Genomic DNA, 22,137 nt, shown 5'->3' with positions numbered 1-22,137 from the left:
ATTAAAAAGGAATTGAGAGTGCTATTATTTTTTTTATACAGGTTTAAAAAACGAATGCTAATAGAACAACTGGAGAACTTCTTGGATGAAATTCATCGAAGAGCCAATCAGATCAACCATATTAATAGCAATTAAAAGAAAACAGAATGTGGCCACTTATTTCACTATATCTTCTCCAAATACAAAGTAAATACAAGACTGTTGTGATTTTGCATTCATTTTTTGACATGCATTGTTGGCTATTTGAAATACTAAGAGCAAGTCTACAGAACCTTTCTCATCATTTTACAGTGACCTTTTCATTTTGGTTTATTTTTGTAATGTGAAAAGTATCACTCTAAAAAACATTTTTATTTAACAAACTTAAAAATATTCCTTCAAATCTCTTGCTTGTCATTGACTCTTGCGTGTCAATTTCCCTCAGGTTCTATTTTCTTAAACCAACCTTTAAAATTGTCACCTCTGTTAAGGTTGAACTTTGCCAAAAAAATAAAAAAGAAGTTACTTTGTAATTTTTGGGGAAAAAAGCACATACATTAAAACTAGGTAATGTTTTGTATATACAGTTATTTTGGATATATTATTGTAAGTTGTACAAATGTATTTTGAAGAATATTTAAGAAAAGCACTTTTGTTATTCCATCAATAAATGCTCTATTTTACTCTTGTGTGGTTTAGGAAATAATCACATTTAAAGAAATCATTTAAAACTATCTTAAGGTAATGGAATTTTAAAAGCTTTGCTTTATAGCATTGAAAAAAATACACCACTTGAAGTTCATATTTGTTAAACCTAACTGTAATTACTTGGTACATAATCTGCATTGTCTTTTTTCTATATGTTCTTATCTTTTGTTGGTCATGCCAAAGTACTCCCATTTCTTCCCAGAGGATGGAATCAACAATATCTGTAGCAGATAGGCAGATACTTTAAAAGCTGTTTAAAAAGCAGACACCTTTGGACATTATTGGTTTCCTTATTTCCCTTCAACCCCTTTTCCTTTCTTACTAGGATTATAGATGGCTCAGAGTTGAAACTGTTAGGGAGTTGTAAGTTTGGGGAACATCACATACTCTGAAATAGCTTCCTGTTAGCAGCTTGATGCCATGCTTACAAAAGTCCCATAAATTGGGAGTTCAAGGGGGATCTCTTTGTTCTCTGCTATTCTCATACATAAACTCTCCATTTTATTTGAAGCTAAATGAAAAGGAAACACATTAGGATGACTTGGCTCATTTTGCATTACCCCCGTTTACCTGGGACAAGGAAAAACAAACACTCTTCATTGTCCACCTTCAGTAAAGTGGCCTCATGTCCTTACTGAGGACACGACCCTATAACCTGACTCACCATTCATATATCACTGCTGTGCCTTGTAGTGCTTTGGGGTAGCCGGTAGAAAAAGAAAAATGCATTTAGATTAAGTGGGTGAAATAAATTTATAAAATTATAGTAAAATTGAAGTATTTTTAGGTTCATAACATTTGAAAATTACATACCCTTATCTTTTTACACTTTAGTAGAACAGTTTTTACATTTCAAGGGTATAGGGTAATGAAATTGTAACTTTTTATGAAGAAAAGCATAGATGAAAGTGGAGAACATGTTTGAGATCTGTTAATTTTTTTAGTCTAGGGGATTTGAAACTCTCCTAATACTGAAGATAAACCCTGTCAAGAAAAAGAAGCATGTATAATGTTACATAGTATTTTCATATGCAATTCTTTAAACCTTTTTTACCTCTACTAACTTTCTTTAAAGCAGGATGTCATTTAATAGATGGAATTGTTAAGGTAATTATCTACAGTCACATTGCTAAATTCAGCAAGAGTTACACAAAATCCAGAATATATTGTCTGGTCTTAAATTATATATAAATGTTTATATTCTGAGATTAATGGAAGGGATTACATACAAGTCATTCAGATAAAAATTCATGCTTAAGAATATTTAGGAAAGGGATTCAGTCTATTCCAATATTTAGTGTCCTTATCAAAAAAATTCTAATTTTCATTTCAAAAGTTGCTTATGAGCTACTAATCCTTTAGACTCTTGACCTTTAATCCATTGTTGGGGGGATGAACCTTAGAAAGAGTTGTAAAGAAGCAGTTTATTCAACCTCTTTTTGTCAATTTCTGCCACAGTACTCTACACGCTCATCCTAAAACCTAGTCACAAGGTTTGAAACCCATTGAAATTCAAGCTTAATATCCCACCTCTATCAGGTTTTCTGCATTTTAAGAAACTTAGCTTATATTTCAATTAGTGAAATACTGTAGAATTCTTATAAGCAAAGGGGAAGTGGACTATATTTGAGTGAAATATGTCTTTTAGGCCTTTCAGCTCGCTGGATGACTAGGCTGGACAAATTATATTTTTCAACAGTTAAATCTTGAGATAAAGAGTTTTTCTTAATGGTCTCATGTGTCCCATTTGTCAATTGATGAGTCATTATTTGCCCTTATTAGTAAGATTGATCAATTTGGTATACTGAAGGCTGAGACTCATTTTTATCTCTTCAATACCCCTGTCACCAGAAGAGTGTCCATCCACTTGTGTGATGTGGGTAAGTATCTCTGAGAAAGAGGTAAATTAATTCACAGGGACTATAGATGTGCAGCAGATTATGTCACTGGTTTTGGATTAGCCTTATGTTTTCATTCTCTGTTTACTAAGGCAATTCTACAAACTATCATCGAAATGGTAGTGTGTCCTTTACTACTACAAAGATTTTATAGTCATTTTTAAAATATATTTTATTGATTTTTTACAGAGAGGAAGGGAGAGGGATAGAGAGTTAGAAACGTCGATGAGAGAGAAACATCGATCAGCTGCCTCCTGCACATCTCCCACTGGGGATGTGCCTGCAGCCAAGGTACATGCCCTTGACCGGAATCGAACCTGGGACCCCTGAGTCCGCAGGCCGACGCTTTATCCACTGAGCCAAACCGGTTAGGGTGATTTTACAGTCATTTTTATGCAGTTAAATTCCAAGAAAGAAATTGTTCTCGTAACTGTCATCAACTTTAATTGGCTATCAGCTTTTGACAATGACCTTTCTGTTCCAATTTAGTCTCCTGTCTGTCTGAAGGGAGTAGAACCTGTCATCTTTCATTTTTTACATGTATGTTTTCTAAGAGAGGGCTCTCTGTTGCTTGTTCTGAGTGATATGTGTCATTTTCATCTAATAATATGTATGGGGTTGGGATGATTACTAGCAGGACATATCTGTTGATGGACCTTTTCTCCCCAAATAATCCCAAAATGATCATTTTCATCCTTTTTGTCACAAAAGTGTTCCTTTGATTTCTAGCACAACTTGCAGCAGTATGCAAATGATTCTCAGATAAAATGATGTTGACAATATTTCCTTAAAAATTTGTGTAAAGCCTATGCCTAATTTTCATGATTCTAACTTTTGACTTTTTTCTCTCCATAAATAAAAATAATGCCTGATGTTTAGTTAAAGTAGATCCATTTTTGCTTGATTTTATTAGTCTTGTTCCATACTATTTCTTTTGAACACATTTAGACTTGCCAACAACTCTTTACTGAGAATCTCTTTTCCTTCCTAGGCTGATAAATAGTTGCCATAGGAGGAGGGGGAACATTAAGAGGAATAATTTGAATACTTTGTTCAGTGTTGTTGACATTTAAGGACTTCTGGGCTTGTTCTTATGTGCTAATTATTTGCCTGTACTGTACCATTTTTTTGAATTAAGATGAGGTATAGGGGGATTAAAATTACAAGGGCAAACATTTGAATTTTTTTTTTTTTTTCAGCAAACTTAAGAACAACAGAAAGACTAGAAATCTGAGTGCATGCATTTACTAGACCATTAGGGTTGCTGAGAGTCAGAGGACTTCTTGGATACTCTAGTGGTCTGAAGGAACTGTCTTTTATCCTGCAATGACAATGGACTGGGCAACAAGTTCAAGGAAAAAGTCAAGACTTATCATTTATTTTACTTTTGTGATTTTTCTAAGTCTCCCCAGAAGTAAAAACTTGAATTTTAAAAATGTACATCAACTACAAATGAGCTTGAGAGAGAATGGTGAAAACCCACAGAGGATATTAGTTTCCCTTTAGTTATGAAATGTTCTCCTTTCTTGGGATATGAAGCACCATGGAAACTAGCTAGAGGGAATGCTTGTTAGGCTACTGTGGATAAATGAGCCCTTGTTGCTAGAGAGAGGCTGATTCTAACAAAAACTGTAATGCCAGTGTTGTGCTCAGGAAAAAGATGTATGGCCGATTTGCTTTAAAAATAGGGATCTGAGACCTTTTTAGTAACGATAGCACTGCAGGAAAGATAATAGAAGAACCCCATTAAAAGTGATATCTGTAATACTTTCAATAATAAAGATAAATTAAAAACAGAAGAACCCCATTGCATTTTCTATTCATTTGAAGAAAGTTACTATTAAAGTTGGATATGAAGTCCCTTGATTTTGAAGAAGTAAAAGCATCCTAATTTTGGGGTGATATTAGGGGAAATTTTTAAAGAGAAAAGATACCTATTTTTTCAGAATGACTATTCCTTTTATGGGGTTGATGGTACAAATCTTTTTCAAAATGAGTATCTCTTCCATTAGTTTTCAAAAACTGTTCTCTGTTAACGTGTTTTTTTAAATGCTGTACCACGTCTGCACTTGGGGTTTTCAGTAGGAAACTTTAGAAGTATGAAGATTGAACTGGCTAAATCTAGATATAGACAGCAGTGGGGCTATGTGGACAGCTCAATTCCCTTTATGAACACACCTGTGGCTGCAGATGCCTTGGTGCCTTCCTCTCAAACCTCAATCTTGGCTTTGTGGATCACTTCAAAAACAAAAGCCATCTTGGCCTAACCATAGGAGATAAAGATGTGAATTGCTTATTGTATTTTTTATACATTTGTTTTAGAGATTTGAGTACATTTTCCAAGAGTGCACTGTACTTAACAGTTACAGTCTTAACATTGCTTACTGTATAGCTAGGGAGAGCTTGTCAGAAAATTCTTAAGGTGCAGAATTTTATGCAACTTTCAAAACAAAGTTAATAAATCATAAAAACCCCAAATTAATATTCAGGGTTGTGCCCCATTTTTTCAATAGTTATTTTTAAAAAGTTTCTAGTTAATATTTACATCTCTGTCAGTCAATATTTCTAAAACTTTGGCGGTATAAGAATTACCAGAATATGTGTTGAAGTGCAGATTCTGGAGTCCAGAAATCTGCATTTCTGTCAAGCTTCTGAGATGATTTCTTGGATGGACTGCATTTAAGAGCCACTTTTAGATGACAGTGGCAGGTTTTACTATAGGCTTTAAAAGCATAATTCAGTGAATTGAAAATGTGTCTAATGCTGCAGGAGTGCATTCTGTATACTGAGCTGTATCAGCTATGCAATTAACTTGCCTCGGGCTAGAATCTGCAAATAAAATGAGAAGTTAAAACTACCATAGTTGTGTGCTAACAGTTTCAAAGATAAACCTGGCAAATAGGAATATCATAGGTTAGAGGAATTAATGGATTTTTGTAATTTAACCATTAATCATTTAAAAACACAATGAAATATTTGATGACACAATAAGGAATGAAAGTTATGAATTCTTTAGAACTAGAGAACACTAGAAATTATTCAGTCCAACCCTTTAATTTTAGGTGAGCTGTTGGCATCTGAGGTTACAGTCTTGATAAGTAGAGTTGGGCATATGCAGGTTTTCTGACTGCAGTGCCCATTTCCACCCACCCCTTCACACAAACACGATCATCTTTCAAAAAGTAGTCAACTCTAGCATGCTAATGGAAAGGCATCTGTGGTAAGAGTCTTGATCATTAACATGTATATTTTGAGGCAGTTTCTTTGTTTCATTTTAGACTAGTACTTGAAGTGTTTTGCATTTTTATGCACATACCAGGAGATGGCAAATGACTGTCATGAGAGAATAGAACCAGCCCATAGTATAGTCTCTCCAGTATTTCATCAATCTCGTAAATTAAGTACACAGAGGAAATTGTGAGTTGGCTGAGTTCTCTGTAAGGAACATTTATTTCCCAGCATCACTGAAGGGGACCTGACAGGGTCAGAGAAGGAGAAAGCAATGGAAACATTCACCTGGCATCTCTTGTCCTAAAGCCAGTGACGAATCTGATTTAAGCAATTGGTCTTTTTCTGTAGAATCTTTTAGAAAAGAAACTTTCTATAATAATTGTGGGTAAAAAATGGTTCTTTGTTGGTCATGAGAAGGTTTTACTAATCTGGCTTTATTGCTATCTAGTGTGGTATCTGAACATTTTAAATACATGTTAATGAAATGAGCAGAGGTTTACTATGAAACCCTATGTCAGCTAAAATATCATAAGTGTGTTTGTGTTAGAGTCCAGGCACCTTGGCACAATGTGAGAAATGGGACCAATTGGTACAAATGAGTCTTTGGTTAGATGGGCTTACTAGTAGCTATTGCAGTTTCTTGAGACTGCAACTGAAGAGTTTCATTTTCATAGTTTTTCTCCATCACATGACAAGAATGGTTCAATAATTGACATTTCCATGTTTGCACAGCCATAAGCCAAGACTTATAGCCCATCAGGCCCCAGCATTGGCGCCTCTCAAAGTTTATCTCTGATAAGAGTTAACATTTCAGAAGAACAACATTTATGATCAAAACAAGAAATCAGGTGTTATCTGTGGGTTTGTGTTTTTCTTCTTGCTTGATCTTGTATTATAGATACCTGTATGCTTACTTTTGTTAAGGAACTACTGAAATGTTATGCAACTAATGAAACCAACTTAAAGGAGGCCAAGCACAAAAAGCTGTCATTGGGCTCGTCCTCTTCTGCAGTGTTAGCAGCAACTTAGTGCCATTGAGGTTGTACAACTTGTTTTCCCAAAATTTGTTCCCAAGATTGTTTATAGGTGCTACTCTAGAAAAGGGTTCCCTGGTTTATTAAAATGGGAAATGCAGGTTGAGTAGTATTGTGCTTTTGTTTTTGTAGTGGACTTCTTAGAGCTGCTAATTTGCTAATGTTCATAGTCCTACAGGAGGACTATAATATGTAGTATTTAATCATGAAACCTATATGGTCTTTCTAATAATAGGGTAAATTTATACAAAAAAATCTAATCTTGTTAATATATTTTCTTTCACATTAGTATATTCTTCTAGTATTTGAGGGCATCGTGGCTATTTTGTGGGAGAGCATGGCATATTACCCTTAGAAGATAGTACGTTTCAATATCCAAAGCAAAGGGGTAAGTTTTTCCTTACTCTCCCTCTGGCATAATCTCCACTCTTCTTCCATAACAGCTTCTAACATGTTTACATGTTAACCTTACTTTTTAGATTGTTAGCTCTTAGGATGCAGAAGCTGTCTTAGTCCTTTTAAATACTTTGTACTTTGCTAAACTAGTGTAATAATGCTTGTGTGTAGTAAATGTTGGATTAATGAATATTAGACACTTCTCATTGTCCATTTGTTTCATTTCCATAAAAATAACTGCCTTCATGTTCTTTAATTTGATTTCTCTTACAAGGAAATGCTGGCGGTGTCTGTAGAATCATAGGGGCATAGGACAGAATGAGTCTTTAGGTAAGTCTCATTCAAATGATTGCTTCAATGGCCCTTCTCCTTTGTTAGCGGAGACCACCATTCTTTGTGTGTTGTTGGTCATACTCTCAAAAGGTTTAAGAGTCTTTATAACATGACATTGTGTAAACACAAGATTGCAAAATATAAATCAATGTCTCTACATTTGATCCTCAGCTTCTCATAAAACAGGATAAGTAGCCCTAACCAGTTTGGCTCAGTGGATAGAGCGTCGGCCTGCAGACTGAAAGATCCCAGGTTCGATTCTGGTCAAGGGCATACACCTTGGTTGCAGGCACATCCCCAGTAGGAGGTATGCATGAGGCAGCTGATCGATGTTTCTCTCTCATCGATGTTTCTAACTCTCTATCCCTCTCCCTTCCTCTCTGTGAAAAATCAATAAAATATGTTTTTAAAAAAAACAGCATAAGTATATCATTTGTAGTGTCTTTTGTCTTTAAATTATTATTACTATTGGCAAATTTAGTGGATTTTTAGAAAGTTATTGACAGATTTGCTTCTAGTTTATTTTTCTCATCTTTTTAATTGTAAAAAATTATAAAAGATGGAGAGTGTGTCATGTAGCACCCAGCCCAGGATATTTAGAGTGCTAAAAAAGGAGCTGAAATGGCCTCTGAATCTAGGCTGTGGTTAGTTGCTTTCTCCTTCTTCTAGTCCACTCCTCATGCCTTTCTTTCTCTCCCCTCCCCAGCTTTATTGAGATTATAATTGACATATAACTTTGTGTAAGTTTAAGGTGTACAATATAATGATTTTATATATGTACATATTGTGAAATGATTACCACAATAAGATTAGTTAACACATTAATCACATCACTTAATGACAGTTTTCTTGTGTATTAGGTTTTAAGATCTACTCTCTTAGCAACTTCCAATATACAGTCTATAGTCACCATTCTATACATTACATCTCTAGAACTTATAACTGGAAGTTTATATCCTTTGACCACCTTTACCCTTTCCCCAAACCCCTTCCCCTGCCCCTGAAAAATACCAATCTACTTTCTGTTTCTATGAGTTTAGTTTTATTTTTTTTAGATTCCACATGTACTTGATATACAGTATTTGTATTTTTTCTTTCTGACTTATTTTACTCAGCATAATGCCCTTAAAGTTTTCCCAAGTTGTTGTAAATGGCAGGGTTTTCTTTTTTTATGGCTGAATAATATTCCATTGTGTAAATATACCATCCCTTCTCTATTCATTTATCTGTCAATGGACACTTAGGTTTTTTCTATGTCTTGGCTATAATAAATAATGCTGCTATGAAGATAGAGGTACAGATATCTCTTTGAGATAGTGATTTCATTTCATTTGGATAAATACCAAGTAGAATTGCTGATCATATGGTAGTTCTATTTTTAATTTTTTGAGGAACCTCCACACTGTTTTGCATAGTCATTGTACTGATTTACATTCCTATCAACTGTGTACAAGTGTTCCCTTTTCTCCACATCATTGCCAACATTTGTTATCACTTATCTCTTTGATAATAGACATCCTAACCAGTGTGAGGTGATGTCTCATTGTGTTTTTGATTTGTATTTCACTGATGATTAGTCGATTACCTTTTCATATACCTTTGGCCATTTGAATATCTTCTTTGGAAAAATGTCTCTTCAGATCCTTTGCTCATTTTTAATTGCATGATTATTATTATTTGTATAATTTCCTTATATATATTGGATATTAGTCCCTTAACAGATATGGGGTTTGCAAATGTTTACTTCCATTCTATAGATTGCCTTCATTTTATCAATTGTTTCTTTTGCTGTGAAGAAGCTTTTAGTTTGATATAGTCCCATTTGTTTACTTTTGCATTTGTTGCTTATACTTTTGGTATCATATCCAAAAAATCATTCCCAAGACCAGTTTCAAGGAACTTTTTCTGATGTTTTCTTCTAGAAGTTTTATGGTTTCAGACTTTTAAGTCTTTAATCCATTTTGAGTTAATTTTTGTGAGTGGTGTAAGAGAGAGGTCCAGTTTTATTTTTTCATATGTGAATATCTAGTCTTCCCAACACCATTGATTTAAGAGACTGTTTTTCCCCATTGAGTATTCTTGGCTCCCTTGTCAAATATTCATTGACTGTATGTACATGCATTTATTTCTTGGGTCTTGGTTCTATCCCATTCATCTATGTGTCTGTTTTTATGCCAGTATTATACTGTTTTGATACCATGGCTTTGTAATATAGTCTGAAATGAGGACATGTGATACCTCTAGCTTTGTTCTTTTTTGGGATCTTTGGCCATTCAGGATCTTTTGCAATACCATATCCTCTGCCTAGATAACTTCAAATGACTTATGTTCTACTTTATTGAGTCTTTCCTCTGCTTGGTTAACTCTGCTGTTTAAGCTCTCTTTTGAATTCTTCAGTGTAGTCATTGAATTCTTCAGCTTTAGAGGGTTTTTTTTAATGGTTTCTATGTCTTTTGTTGACTTCTTATTTTGTTTATGCATTATTTTTTTAATCTTGTATCGGGTTTTTTATGTTTTTGTGTTCTTGCTTACTAAACTACTTTAAGAGGCTTATTATGAATTCTTTGTTTAGTTCATAGTTCTCTGTTTAGGATAGTTATTGGAGATTTATTCATTTCTTTTGGTGGTGTCATGTTTCCCAGATTCTTCATGATTCTTGATTCCTTACATTGTATGTGTGCATTTAAGTAAGAAGTTTCCTCTTCCAGATTTTGCAGGTTTGCTTTTGACCTTCACCAGTCAACATTCTTGGGCAGGCTTACTATTATTGTCTCTATTAAGGCAAAGCCACTGCATATGCTCTGAGGTTGTGGGGGTGCTGCTGGCTGGGTTATATAGTTGGATGAGACAGCTGGCTGGGCTCCTGGTTTGGGCAGGACTTCTGTTTATGTCCCATGGTTAGGTTGGGCCACTTGCCCTGCAATTACCTCTGGTTGGGTGAGGTTGCAGTCTCTTTCCTGGCAGGGTGGTGCCACTTATTGGATGCCATGATTGGGCTACTATGGATTGGGCTTCCCAATTGCTCCTGTTAAAGTGGGGTCTCATGGCTGTGCTTCCCAAATGGAGGGTGCTGCAGGCTGGGCTCAATGTTTGGGTGGGCCTATAGACTGTGCCCTAAAGTTGGGTGGAACTGCAGGCTGGGCTCCATTGATGAGTGGGGTTGTAGGGTGGGCTCTGTGGCTGAATGCTGCTGTAAGCTGGTCCTGTGACTTCCCAGGATTATTGTTCAGGCTTCTTGGTTAAATGGGGCCGAGGCTATGCTCAACAGTTGGGCAGGGCTGCTGACTTGGCTCTCTGCCCAAGTGGGACTGTAGGATGGGCTTCTTGGCTATCTGGGTTCTCTGGCCAGGCTTCCTGGCTGGGTAGGACTTGAGGCTATACTCGGTAGTTTGTTGTGGCTGTGAATTTGCTTCCCTGCCTCAGAAGGATAGTTGTGTGACTCATTGGGGAATCTAATCAGGAAGAACTGCCAACCAAGCTCTCTGGCCAGACAGAGCCACTGGCTCTACTCTGTAGATCAGCATTGCTGCTGGCTGGAGTCTTTGCTGAGGTGCCCTGCAAACAGGATCATGGCCTGTCAATGTTTGAGGGCTGCTTGCTGTAAGACTTGCCACACCCCCTTCTCCATCTCTATCTGATCCCCAGTGGTCCCTGAGAGGCAAGACCTAAATGGGCTTCTCAGAAAGCATCTGCCAACTTTGAGTGAGCTGGATGTTCACCTTGGCTCTCTTTTCCCACTGGAGAAACTGTAGGCCCCGGGGGAGGGGGAGGAGGAGGGCACCATGGGTACAGTATTGTGTCAGTCTGGAGGAGGGCTGATGCAGTCAGAATGTAGCCATTTCTCTTATCCTTCTAACGTATTCCCCAGTCTCCATGTTTCAGAGGGGTGTTTCAACCTCACCCCCCGGGGTGCTGGAATTTTCACAATGGTGACGTGTCTATCAGTAGTTGCTCATTGATTTTCTTGGGATGGGAAATGAAATTCAAAAAGACCTATGTCATCATCCTGATGACATACTGCAGTTCTGAGCAGTTATCAGGTGTGACATAAGTTAACTTCAGTGTGCAGTCAAACAGCTATGAGTGGTTTGCTCATTTGCCACACTAACAGGGAGCTTGTACTTCTTATTGAGCAGAGACTGGAAACTACTCCCTTATAAGAGTCAAGAATAAAATAGTTCTTTTTACAGTTTCAAGTTTGTACACAAGGAATATTACTTGGCATAGGAAGCATGGGTTTGTATCAAGCCTGCTGATCCTATGGACATAGAATTGCTCAAGAAATGTATCTCTAGCTGGTACTTTAGTGTAAAAAAAAACAAAAAAAAACCTGGAATTACTCTAAAAGCTTCATGACATGCAGTGTCAAGGATGTTTGGGGAGAAAAATTACATTCTGGTTTCAATTGGGCCTTGAAATGATATTGAGCAAGTTGTTCAGGCAGCAGAAAAGGATTTAATGACATGAAGGAAGAAATGAGAACTTGAGTGAAATGATTCTGGGCTTTGAAACCAAATGGAAAGAAAAGGACAAATTCCCCTGTAGCTGTTAAGCTTCCATCAATAGTACAAAACTGCATAGGAACCTCTTGCTAATTATAGAAGGGGAGGCCAGTGTTTTCTGATCATTTACTCTTTGGCAAGCTCTCTACTGATGTTTTTCTATATGTTGTAGAATTTCATTTCCACAAGTAAGAAGTGAGGTGGGAGGTGGCTACCCCGTTTTAGGAATGATGGAACTATTTGTTAGATTCAATGGCCATGTCTCCAGAATTAGGTCAATAGCCTACTAGGGCACAGAAGTGACTACTCTCTTGATTATGGTGAAAGATGGGCCATTGGAAAACAATACTTAATACTTTAGTTGCCAAATTTCATTATCTACAAAGTACCAGATATTAAGTACGTATTTTAGCCATTGCAAGCCATATGGTGTATGCTGCAACTGCTCAATTCTGCCCTTGTAGCAGGAAAGCCGATATATACACTGAGTGGCCAGATTATTATGACCACCTGATGTTTGTAGGCAAATTAGCTATAATTTTGCGCTGAAGTTGCTAGAGGGCCAGACCATTATAAATAGGGAAGCAGGTTGTTTACCACGACAGTATAAGTGATTTTTTTCCTGAAGATATGGGTAAATAATGCGATTTAACAGCCTTTGAACGTGGGTTATATTTGAATGTGAGTGGCCAGATTATTATGACCACCCCATCAGTACTTCATTGGGCCACCTTTTGCCTTCAATACTGCAACAATTCTTCTTGGCATTGAATCCATGAGATGTTGAAAGGTGATGCAAGGAATCTGACACCATGCCTGATGAATAGCACTGTCTAGTTCTGTGAGATTTGATGGTTGTAGAACCAGCTGCCTGATGGCTCTTTTTGACTTTGTCTCACAAATGCTCAATTGGATTGAGATCTGGTGATTGTGGGGGCCACCTAAGCAAAGTAAAGTCTCCCTCATGTTCTTGAAACCACTCCTGCACAATACAAGCACCGTGGCATGGCGCATTATCTTGTTGGAAGAAGCCATCTCCATTGGGATACGCCATCAACATGATAGGATGAACTTGATCAGCAATGATACTTAGGTATGTTGTGCTATTCAGACATTGTTCCACACGAATTAAAGGGCCCAAATCATGCCAGGAAAACATGCCCCAAACCATAACACTGCCCCCACCAGTTTGAAGGGTTGTACTCATGCATGTGGGGTGCATGCTTTCATGCTGTTTCCGCCAAATTCTCACTCTGCCATCTGCATAATGCAACTGGAAACGTGATTCATCAGACCACATGACTTTTTTCCAATGCTCGACTATCCAACCCTTGTGTTCCTGTGCGAATTGGAGACGTTTTATCTTGGTAACTGCAGACAGCAAAGGTGTTTGAATAGGCCTTCGGCTTCCATATCCCATACGATGCAGTGTATGGCTAATTTGCCTACAAACATCAGGTGGTCATAATAATCTGGCCACTCACGTTCAAATATATCCTACATTCAAAGGCTGTTAAATTGCATTGTTTACCCATATCTTCAGAAAAAAAATCACTTCTACTGTTGTAAACAACCTGCTTCCCTATTTATAATGGTCTGGCCCTCTAGCAACTTCAGCACAAAATTATAGCTAATTTCCCTACAAACATCAGGTGGGCATAATAATCTGGCCACTCAGAGAGTGTGTGTGTGTGTGTATAAAACTTGTAAATAAATGGGAGTGGCTGTGTTTCCATAAAACTTTATTTATAAAAACAGGTGTTGGGCCCTGACCAGTTTGGCTCAGCGGATAGAGCGTTGGCCTGCGGACCGAAGCGTCCCGGGTTCGATTCCAGTCAGGAGTATGTGCCTTGGTTGCAGGCACATCCCCAGTAGGAGGTGTGCAGGAGGCAGCTGATTGATGTTTCTCTCTCATCGATGTTTCTAACTATTCCTCTCCCTTCCTCTGTGAAAAATCAATAAAATATATTTTTTAAAAAACAGGTGTTGGGCCATCATTTGGTGACCCCTACTTTAGAGGAACAAAACTTTATGAGAGATTTTAAGGCTGGTGTTGTGTCATAAATCAGTGAGATAGATACGAGATGCCTTAATGAGCCAATTAATTAGGAGTCTTTATTCGCGCGGGCCCAGAGGGAGGTGTTTTCCAAATTTCTGAGCCTTGACATAGAGGAAGTTTCCCGTATTTATATCTTTTGCACTTCTTTGTCTGCAGATTTCACAAAGAGCTCTGTGTAGGTTATTGTTACAGGCAGTTTGTAACCTTGAATATATAATAAACCAGTACTTGGCATAAGAATATGGGAATTATTATCAGTATCAGTATTAGCCTGTTATGTCAGATGGCTACCTTGCAAGGTCAGACAGCTAAGTTTTTATCTTTTTCTATTACTCAAACTAAAACAGTTATTTTACAGAATAAGGGACTATCTAAAAATAACAGAGTTGGCCTATAGAATAAGAGACTAAGAATAACAGAGTAGTTCAAACAGCAGTTTTCCAAAGGAGGAATTACTATGCTTCAGTGTGTTTTATCAGCAGGAACCATGACTACAAACTTCACTCTTGGCACATGGTAACTGCTCAATAATTATTTAACAAGCCAGATCCATGAGCCTCTATTTCTGCTGATTTAAAAATAGACTTTAACTGCATTATAATAAAAAGGTTAGGTATCTTTAAAGGTTCTTTTTAAACTACTTGGTTGGTTATTCGTAGATCTTGTCAGAGGAGCTTAAAGGCTTTGGAGGTCTTTATCAATAGGTGAGCTACATGATGTTAGTTAAGCTCAGTCTTGTTTAAGGACACAGAATTGATGGAATTTTAAGATGTGCTTCCAGGACATAAAGGCAGAGAGATGTTTAAGAACTATTAAGGGATCTATCCAAGATGGCAGCAGATAGGACGACAGTGAGTGAGAGAGTGAAAGGGGAGTGCGTGGATGTGTGAGGTGTGTGTGTGTATGTGTGAATGAGGGACAGTTATTCCACAGGACTGTTGGGGGCTGGTGGACCAGGCTCACCTAGCCGGGCAGCCTCTACTACCACTGAAATCTCTCCCGGGGTGGCCGGCTCTGCCGCATAGATTGGGCCATCTGGAGGGGGAGAGCAGCTGTGACTGGGAGCCCAGCCTCACCTCCACCCAGGGAGACCTCTGACACCACCTGGTACCCTATAGCCACACTGGCCAGGGACCATCTGCCTCAGCTGTGAACCCACGAACACGGAGACTCCATCCTTCCCAGCCACAGGCTCCCAAAAAGTTTGTCCAGGGGGAGACAAAATAGTAGCCGAAAAGGCAGATGAGTCCAGTGCCTTCTCACGGAGCAGATAGAAGAAACAGCTGAATTGAATAACATCCACCCAGAATTCGTGAATTAAACTCAGCTGGAGAGGCAGTCCATGGACAGAGAGGTCACAGATAGCCAGGAAACTGGTGGAATTGGGGATCTGGGCTAGAGGGAGAAACCCGCGCAGCCTGGACTGCGCTCAACCAATACCATGTCCCTTGGGGACAAGTGTAGCACTCAACTATGGAAGGGTATCCACAGGGCTCCTGGCAGCAGGGGACTCTAGATCTAAGCCCAAAGCCGTGGGAGGCTGTGCCCGGAAAGGCAGCCTGAAGTTCTGCACCGGCAGCGCAGGGCCTGGGGGAGAGAAACTCGCAGCGGCGTGGTTGCTCTTCTTTATAATCTTCTTGCTTTTACTCGCTAAACCCAGGATCTTGCAATTACAAACACTCACCGTGGCTGTGATGCAGGGGAAGGTGGTTTTGTGGAAGCTGGGGAACATAATAGGGAGAGGCGATCAGGAGGCCAGCACTGGGATAGTCTGATCCCTCCAACCCTGAGCAGACATTTTTCTCCTGAAGACCAGGCCCCTCCTACCAGCGCAGCCGCACCCAGCCTTGAGCTTGGCAGGGAAACAAAGATTTGAAATACTCCAGGGAGCTTTTGGGGACTGGGTTGAGGGTCCATTTGGTCCCAGAAACTAATACAGAAACACTGCCACCTAAAGGCAGTGTCAGAAATAGATGCTTGTGTAAATATGACTGAAAGCAGGCAGACAAACTAAGCAGGCAGAGTGGTCCCACCTGACTGACAACAAGGCTGTGGTGTCTGACACAGAGGAGCAGTGGATCACTGGGAACTTCAACACAGTGCTATCTAGCAAGAAACTGAGATGTACCAGATAGAACAGTGGAGAGGGGTCTTAGGCCAGTCCCATGGGACATTAAATATTCAGCTGAAGCCAATGAACTTCACTACTTCACTTTTTTAAATCTTTTACTTAAGAAACTAACAATCTTTTTTCTTTTCTTTTTTAAAATTTTTATTTATTTATTACTAGAGGCCCGGTGCACAAAAATTTGTGCACTCGGGGGGGAGAGGGGGGTCCCTCAGCCCAGCCTGTGCCCTCTCACAGTCTGGGACCCCTCAGGAGATAACGACCTGCTGGCTTAGGCCTGCTCCCAGGTGGCAGAGGGCAGGCCCAATCCCTAGGTGCAGCCCCTGGTTGGGCTCAGAGTAGGGCCAATTGGGGGGTTGGGGCACCGCCCCCTGTCACACTCAAGGCAGGGTCGATGGGGAGGTTGCAGCGCCACCCCCTGTCACGCACAGAGCAGGGCCAATCAGGGGGTTGGGGAGCTCCCCCTTGTCACTCACAGAGCAGGGCCGATCAGGGGGTTGGGGCGCCGCCACTGTCACACTCAGGGCAGGGCCGATGGGGAGGTTGTGGCCCCGCCCCCTGTCACGCTAATCCCGGTGCCGGGAGGCCTCGCAGCTCCCCTGATCCCGGTGCTGGGAGGCATATTACCCTTTTACTATATAGGGTAGAGGCCTGGTGCATGGGTGGGGGCTGGCTGGTTTGCCCTGAAGGGTGTCCTGGATCAGGGTGGGGGTCCCCACTGGGGTGCCTGGCCAGCCTAGGTGAGGGGATGATGGCTGTTTGCAGCTGGTCACACACCCTTCAGGATGGGGGTCCCCACTGGGGTGCCTGGCCAGTCTGGGTGAGGGGCTGAGGGCTGTTTTCAGGCTGGGACTGAAGCTCCCAACCGCTCCTTTTTTCTTTTTTTTCTTTTTTTATTCTGGGCCAGCTTTAGCTCTGAGGCTTGGCTCCAGCTCTGAGGCTTCAGCTGCTGAAAGTAGGTATCTGGTTTGTTTAGGTTCTATAATCGAAACTCTGTATCAACTCCAGCTCTGAGATCCCAGTTTGCTGAAAGCAGGTTTCTGGGGTTTTGTTTAGCTTCTATATTTGTTACAATGTTCAAACTGCAGGCTCAGAGGCTGGCAAGGCAGGCGGGGAACGTTGGAGTCGTCCGTCACTGAAGCAAGCAAGCCTCATGTTCAGTTTAAGCTGCCTGGCTGCCTGCCACCATCTTGGCTGGCAGTTAATTTGCATATCGCCCTGATTAGCCAATGGGAAGGGTAGTGGTCGTACACTAATTACCATGTTTCTCTTTTATTAGATAGGATTATTATCATTTTTGACCTTTTTTGTTTTGTTTTTTTGAATTAGTGTTCTACTTTATAGTTTTATTTTATTTTTTATCATTACCTTATTCTATCTCATTTTTTCCTTTATGCCCACCCTTTCTTGCTCACTTCCCCTTTTTCATCCTGTTTCTCTTCTCCTGTTCCTGCTTTAGTTTTTCTCTCTCTTTTCTTTTTACTCCCTGCTAAAAATTGATCTTCTTTATCTGCTTTATTGACACATTACTATTACAGTAGTCTCTATTGGCTTACTCATATATCTAATTTCCTCTCCCCTGCTCCAAGTCCATGCACCCTTCTCTTCTATTTCTTCACTAGCCATTTTTTTTTCTTGTTGTTGTTGCTTGTTTGATAGTTTGTTGTTTTTTATTTTATGCTTTTGTTTTCCTCTCCTTGCTTGTTCTCTTCTTCTACTAATAGCTTAATTAGTTTCACTCACCAAACTCAGTCCTATCTGCTGGCTACTCTATTCTCCATTTCCAAAAATAGATGGCTATATAGATAGATAGATTAAAGGTGAAAATTTTTAATATATAAATTATATATGTAATGTATTTTAATTACTATTATTTTAAAATTATTACTTATTATTATTACATTTTTAATTAAGTATATTGTTGTTTACTTTTCTTCTTATACACTCACTCTCTTTCTACCTCCTCTATACTGAATTGTGGCCATTCCCTCATTCATTCAATTCCTTTACCTTACCTTCTGGAAATAAGCTCTACCTCTTCAAATTCACCTCCCCTCCTTTTTCTGGGGGCTTGTGGTTTGCATTTTTTGGTTTAGTTGCTGGTTTTGCGGAGTTTTCTCCCTATATATGTATATATTTTTTCTCTTTCTTTCATTCCCCTTATTTTTTCTTCTTTTCCTTTTCATTCTTACCTTTTTCCCTTTTCTCAATATCATTTTTGCTCTCCTTTCTCTCCCCTAATTCTCTTTTCTCTGGTGGTCACCTTTATTTGGGTTTATCAGTGTTGTGAATACATTTGTGTTTTGTTCCCTCTGTGTTGTGTCTTGGTGAGTTGTATTTTGTGCCTTTTAGTCAATGTAGTAGAGAGTGAGCCACATAACCAGACACCCCGAGAGGAATGAAAATGGGAAGACAAAGAAACAGCCCCACATGAAAGAAAAGGAGGAATCACCGGAAAAGGAAGTAAACAAAATGGAGGCAAGCATTTGTCAGAGAAAGAATTCAGAGCAATGGTCATAAGGACGCTGAAAAGGTTGTAAGACAAATTCAACAACATGTGTAAGAATCAAGAGGAAATGAAGAAGAACCAAGAAGAAATGAAGAATGACATCACTGTAATAAAGAACACAATAGAAAGCATCAACAGTAGACTACAAGAAGCTGAGGACCGCATCAGTGAGCTAGAAGACAAGGTAGGAAAAAACACCCAAGCAGGGCAACAACTGGAAAAATAAAACTTAAAAAACAGAAGGAGAGCCTAAGGGAGCTTTGGGACAACACAAAATGAAACAACATCCACATAAAAGGGGTGACAGAAGGAGAGGAAACTGAGCAAAGAATAGAAAACCTGTTTGAAAAAACAATGACAGAAAACTTCCCTGATATTGGGAAGAAAAAACACACACAAGTCCAAGAAGCTCACAGAGTCCCAAACAAGCTGAACCCAAAAAGACCGACACCAAGACACATCATAATTAAATTGGCAAACACCAACGACAGAAAGGCTGCCAGAGACCTTTGTAGGTAACTTTCTGCCAGAGAAAGACAGAAAGTTACCTACAAGGGATCTCCCATTACACTATCAACTAATTTCTCAACAGAAACACATCAAGCCAGAAGGGAATAGAATGAAATATACAAAGTGATGCAAAACAAAGGACTGAATCCAAGCATACTATACCCAGCAAGGCTATCATTCAAAATTGAAGGTGTAATCAAGAGCTTCACAGACAAAAAAGGGCTAAAGAAGTTTATTACCACCAAACCAGCAATGCATGAAATGCTAAAGGGATTGCTGTAAAAAGAAGAAATAGGAAGGGAAGAAGAAACACAGGCATAAAGAATAAAAATGGCTACAAACAAGTACCTATCAATAATAACCTTAAATGTAAATGGATTAAATGCTCCAATCAAAAGACATAGGGTAGCAGAATGGATAAGAAAACATGACCCATATATCTGCTGTCTACAAGAGACCCACCTCAGAACAAAGGACTCACACAGACTGATAGTAAAGGGTTGGAAAAAAATTTTTCAGGCAAATGGAAATGAAAAAAAAAAAAAGCTGGGGTAACAATACTTATATCTGACAAATTGGACCTCAAAGTGAAGGCCATAACAAGAGATAAGGAAGGCCACTTCATAATACTAAAGGGAGCAATTCAACAAGAGTATATAACGCGGATAAGCATTTATGTACCCAATGCAGGGGCACCCAAATACATAAAAAAACTTCTGGAAGATATCAAGGGAGAGATTGACAGCAATACAGTCACTAGAGGCCCGGTGCACAAAAATTTGTGCACTCGGGGCGGGGGGGGAAGAGGGGGTCCCTCAGCCCGGCCTGTGCCCTCTCGCAGTCTGGGACCCCTCGGGAGATAACAACCTGCTGGCTTAGGCCTGCCCCCGGGTGGCAGAGGGCAGGCCCAATCCCTAGGTGCAGCCCCTGGTTGGGCTCAGAGCAGGGCCGATTGGGGAGTTGGGGCGCCACCCCCTTTCATGCACAGAGAAGGGCGGATCGGGAGGTTGCGATGCCACCCCTAGTCACGCTCAGGGTAGGGCTGATTGGGGGGTTGGGGCGCTGCCCCCTGTCACACTCAAGGCAGGGTTGATGGGGAGGTTGTGGTGCCACCCCCTGTCACATTCAGGGTAGGGCCAATCAGGGGGTTGGGGCGCTGCCCCCTGTCACACACAGAGCAGGGCCGATTAGGGGGTTGGGGCGCCACACCCTGTCACACACAGAGCCGCAGGGCGATCAGGGGGTTGGGGAGCTCCCCCCTATCAGGCACAGAGCAGGGCTGATCAGGGGGTTGGGGTGCCTTCCCCTGTCACAAACAGAACAGGGCCAATAGGGAGGTTGTGGCCCCGCGCCGTGTCACACACAGAGCTGCAGGGCAATCAGGGGGTTTGGGCGCTTCCCCCTGTCACGCTGATCCCGGTGCCGGGAGGCCTCGCAGCTCCACTGATCCCGGTGCTGGGAGGCATATTACCCTTTTACTATATAGGGTAGAGGCCTGCTGAATGGGTGGGTGCCGGCTGGTTTGCCCTGAAGGGTGTCCTGGATCAGGGTGGGGGCCCCCACTGGGGTGCCTGGCCAGCCTGGGTGAGGGGATGATGGCTGTTTGCAGCTGGTCACACACCCTTCAGGATGGGGGTCCCCACTGGGGTGCCTGGCCAGTCTGGGTGAGGGGCTGAGGGCTGTTTTCAGGCTGGGGGTGACTGAAGCTCCCAACCGCTCTTTTTTTTTTTTTTTTTATTCTGGGCCAGCTTTAGCTTTGAGGCTTGGCTCCAGCTCTTAGGCCTCCGCTGCTGAAAGTAGGTTTCTGGCCTTTGCTTACAATGTTGCGATCCTGCTGGCTGAAGCCCTGAGGACTAAAAAAGGTTTCTGGGGTTTTGTTTAGCTTCTATGTTTGTTACATAGTTGCTTGCAGCTCAGAGGCCTGCAGCGGCAGGCGGGCAACATTGGAGTCCTCCGTCACTGAAGCAAGCAAGCCTCATGTTAGTTTCAAGCTGCCTGGCTGCCGGCCGCCATATTGGATGGCAGTTAATTTGCATATTGCCCTGATTAGTCAATGGGAAGGGTAGCGGTCGTATGCCAATTATCATGTTTCTCTTTTATTAGATAGGATAGTAGGGGACTTTAATACTCATTGACACCACTGGATAAATCCTTTAAACAAAAAATCAGCAAAGAAACATCAATCCTCAATGACTCACTAGATCATATGGACTTAATTGACATGTTCAGAACATTTCACCCCAAAGCTACAGAACATACATTCTTCTCAAGTACACATGGGACATTTTCTTTTTCTTTTCTTTTTCTCGAGACATCAATTTATTGCTTGTAGTAACTATTTATTGTATTAACATATTTACAAAATACTACAAAATGCAATAGTACTCTAACCCACCATAGTACACAAGGCTGCATACGGGCAAGACAAAGTATGTGGAAGAACATTGACTTCTGTCTTTGGTATTAGAAATCTACACCAACCCGCGCGCTGACCGTGTCCATACAGAGCACTAAACGCAGAAAAGACGCCTGGGCAGCATCGTGAGAAGGGGCTCCGACCGCCTCTGCTAGGAGCCTCCTCCCAGGCCCATGAAATGCAACAGGAAGACCACACACCACTGGTGAGGAAGGGAGTCTAGTGGCTGCAACAGCAACATCCGCTCCTACCCTGCCCAGAGGTATTTCCGTGTGTGACGCTGCTGCTTCCCTGACCACAGACAGTGACACACGAACCTTCTCTGACTCACAGCTGGGGATAAGATGGGGACACACCGTGAGGGCACAACTCTACTGCACAGACGTCTATAAAATTCCCTTCCATGGTCATTCACACACACACAGACACACACA

At 40.6% G+C, this 22,137-nt stretch overlaps 2 protein-coding genes across 9 annotated transcripts in view; one reads left to right on the top strand and one right to left on the bottom strand.

Annotated features, from left to right (window-relative positions):
- Positions 1-3,472, top strand: part of INTS6 (integrator complex subunit 6) — a 112,953-nt gene extending 109,481 nt beyond the window's left edge. For all 8 annotated transcript variants that reach the window (XM_036300445.1, XM_036300448.1, XM_036300447.1 and 5 more), the window contains one exon: positions 42-3,472. In XM_036300445.1, coding sequence (XP_036156338.1) covers positions 42-135 — 94 coding nt within the window. In that variant the 3' untranslated portion in view covers positions 136-3,472. The remainder of the gene's footprint in view (positions 1-41) is intronic.
- Positions 3,473-4,155: 683 nt separating this feature from the next.
- Positions 4,156-22,137, bottom strand: part of SERPINE3 (serpin family E member 3) — a 56,586-nt gene continuing 38,604 nt past the window's right edge. Inside the window, 4 exon segments of the mRNA XM_036298921.1 lie at positions 4,156-4,238; positions 4,241-4,303; positions 4,764-4,834; positions 4,836-4,848. Of these exon segments, the coding sequence (XP_036154814.1) occupies positions 4,156-4,238; positions 4,241-4,303; positions 4,764-4,834; positions 4,836-4,848 (230 nt within the window).

The sequence above is a fragment of the Myotis myotis genome, unplaced genomic scaffold (genome assembly GCF_014108235.1).
Source record: "Myotis myotis isolate mMyoMyo1 unplaced genomic scaffold, mMyoMyo1.p scaffold_m19_p_3, whole genome shotgun sequence".
NCBI classification, from domain to species: Eukaryota; Metazoa; Chordata; class Mammalia; order Chiroptera; family Vespertilionidae; genus Myotis; species Myotis myotis.
This window is presented reverse-complemented; position numbering and strand designations above follow the sequence as displayed.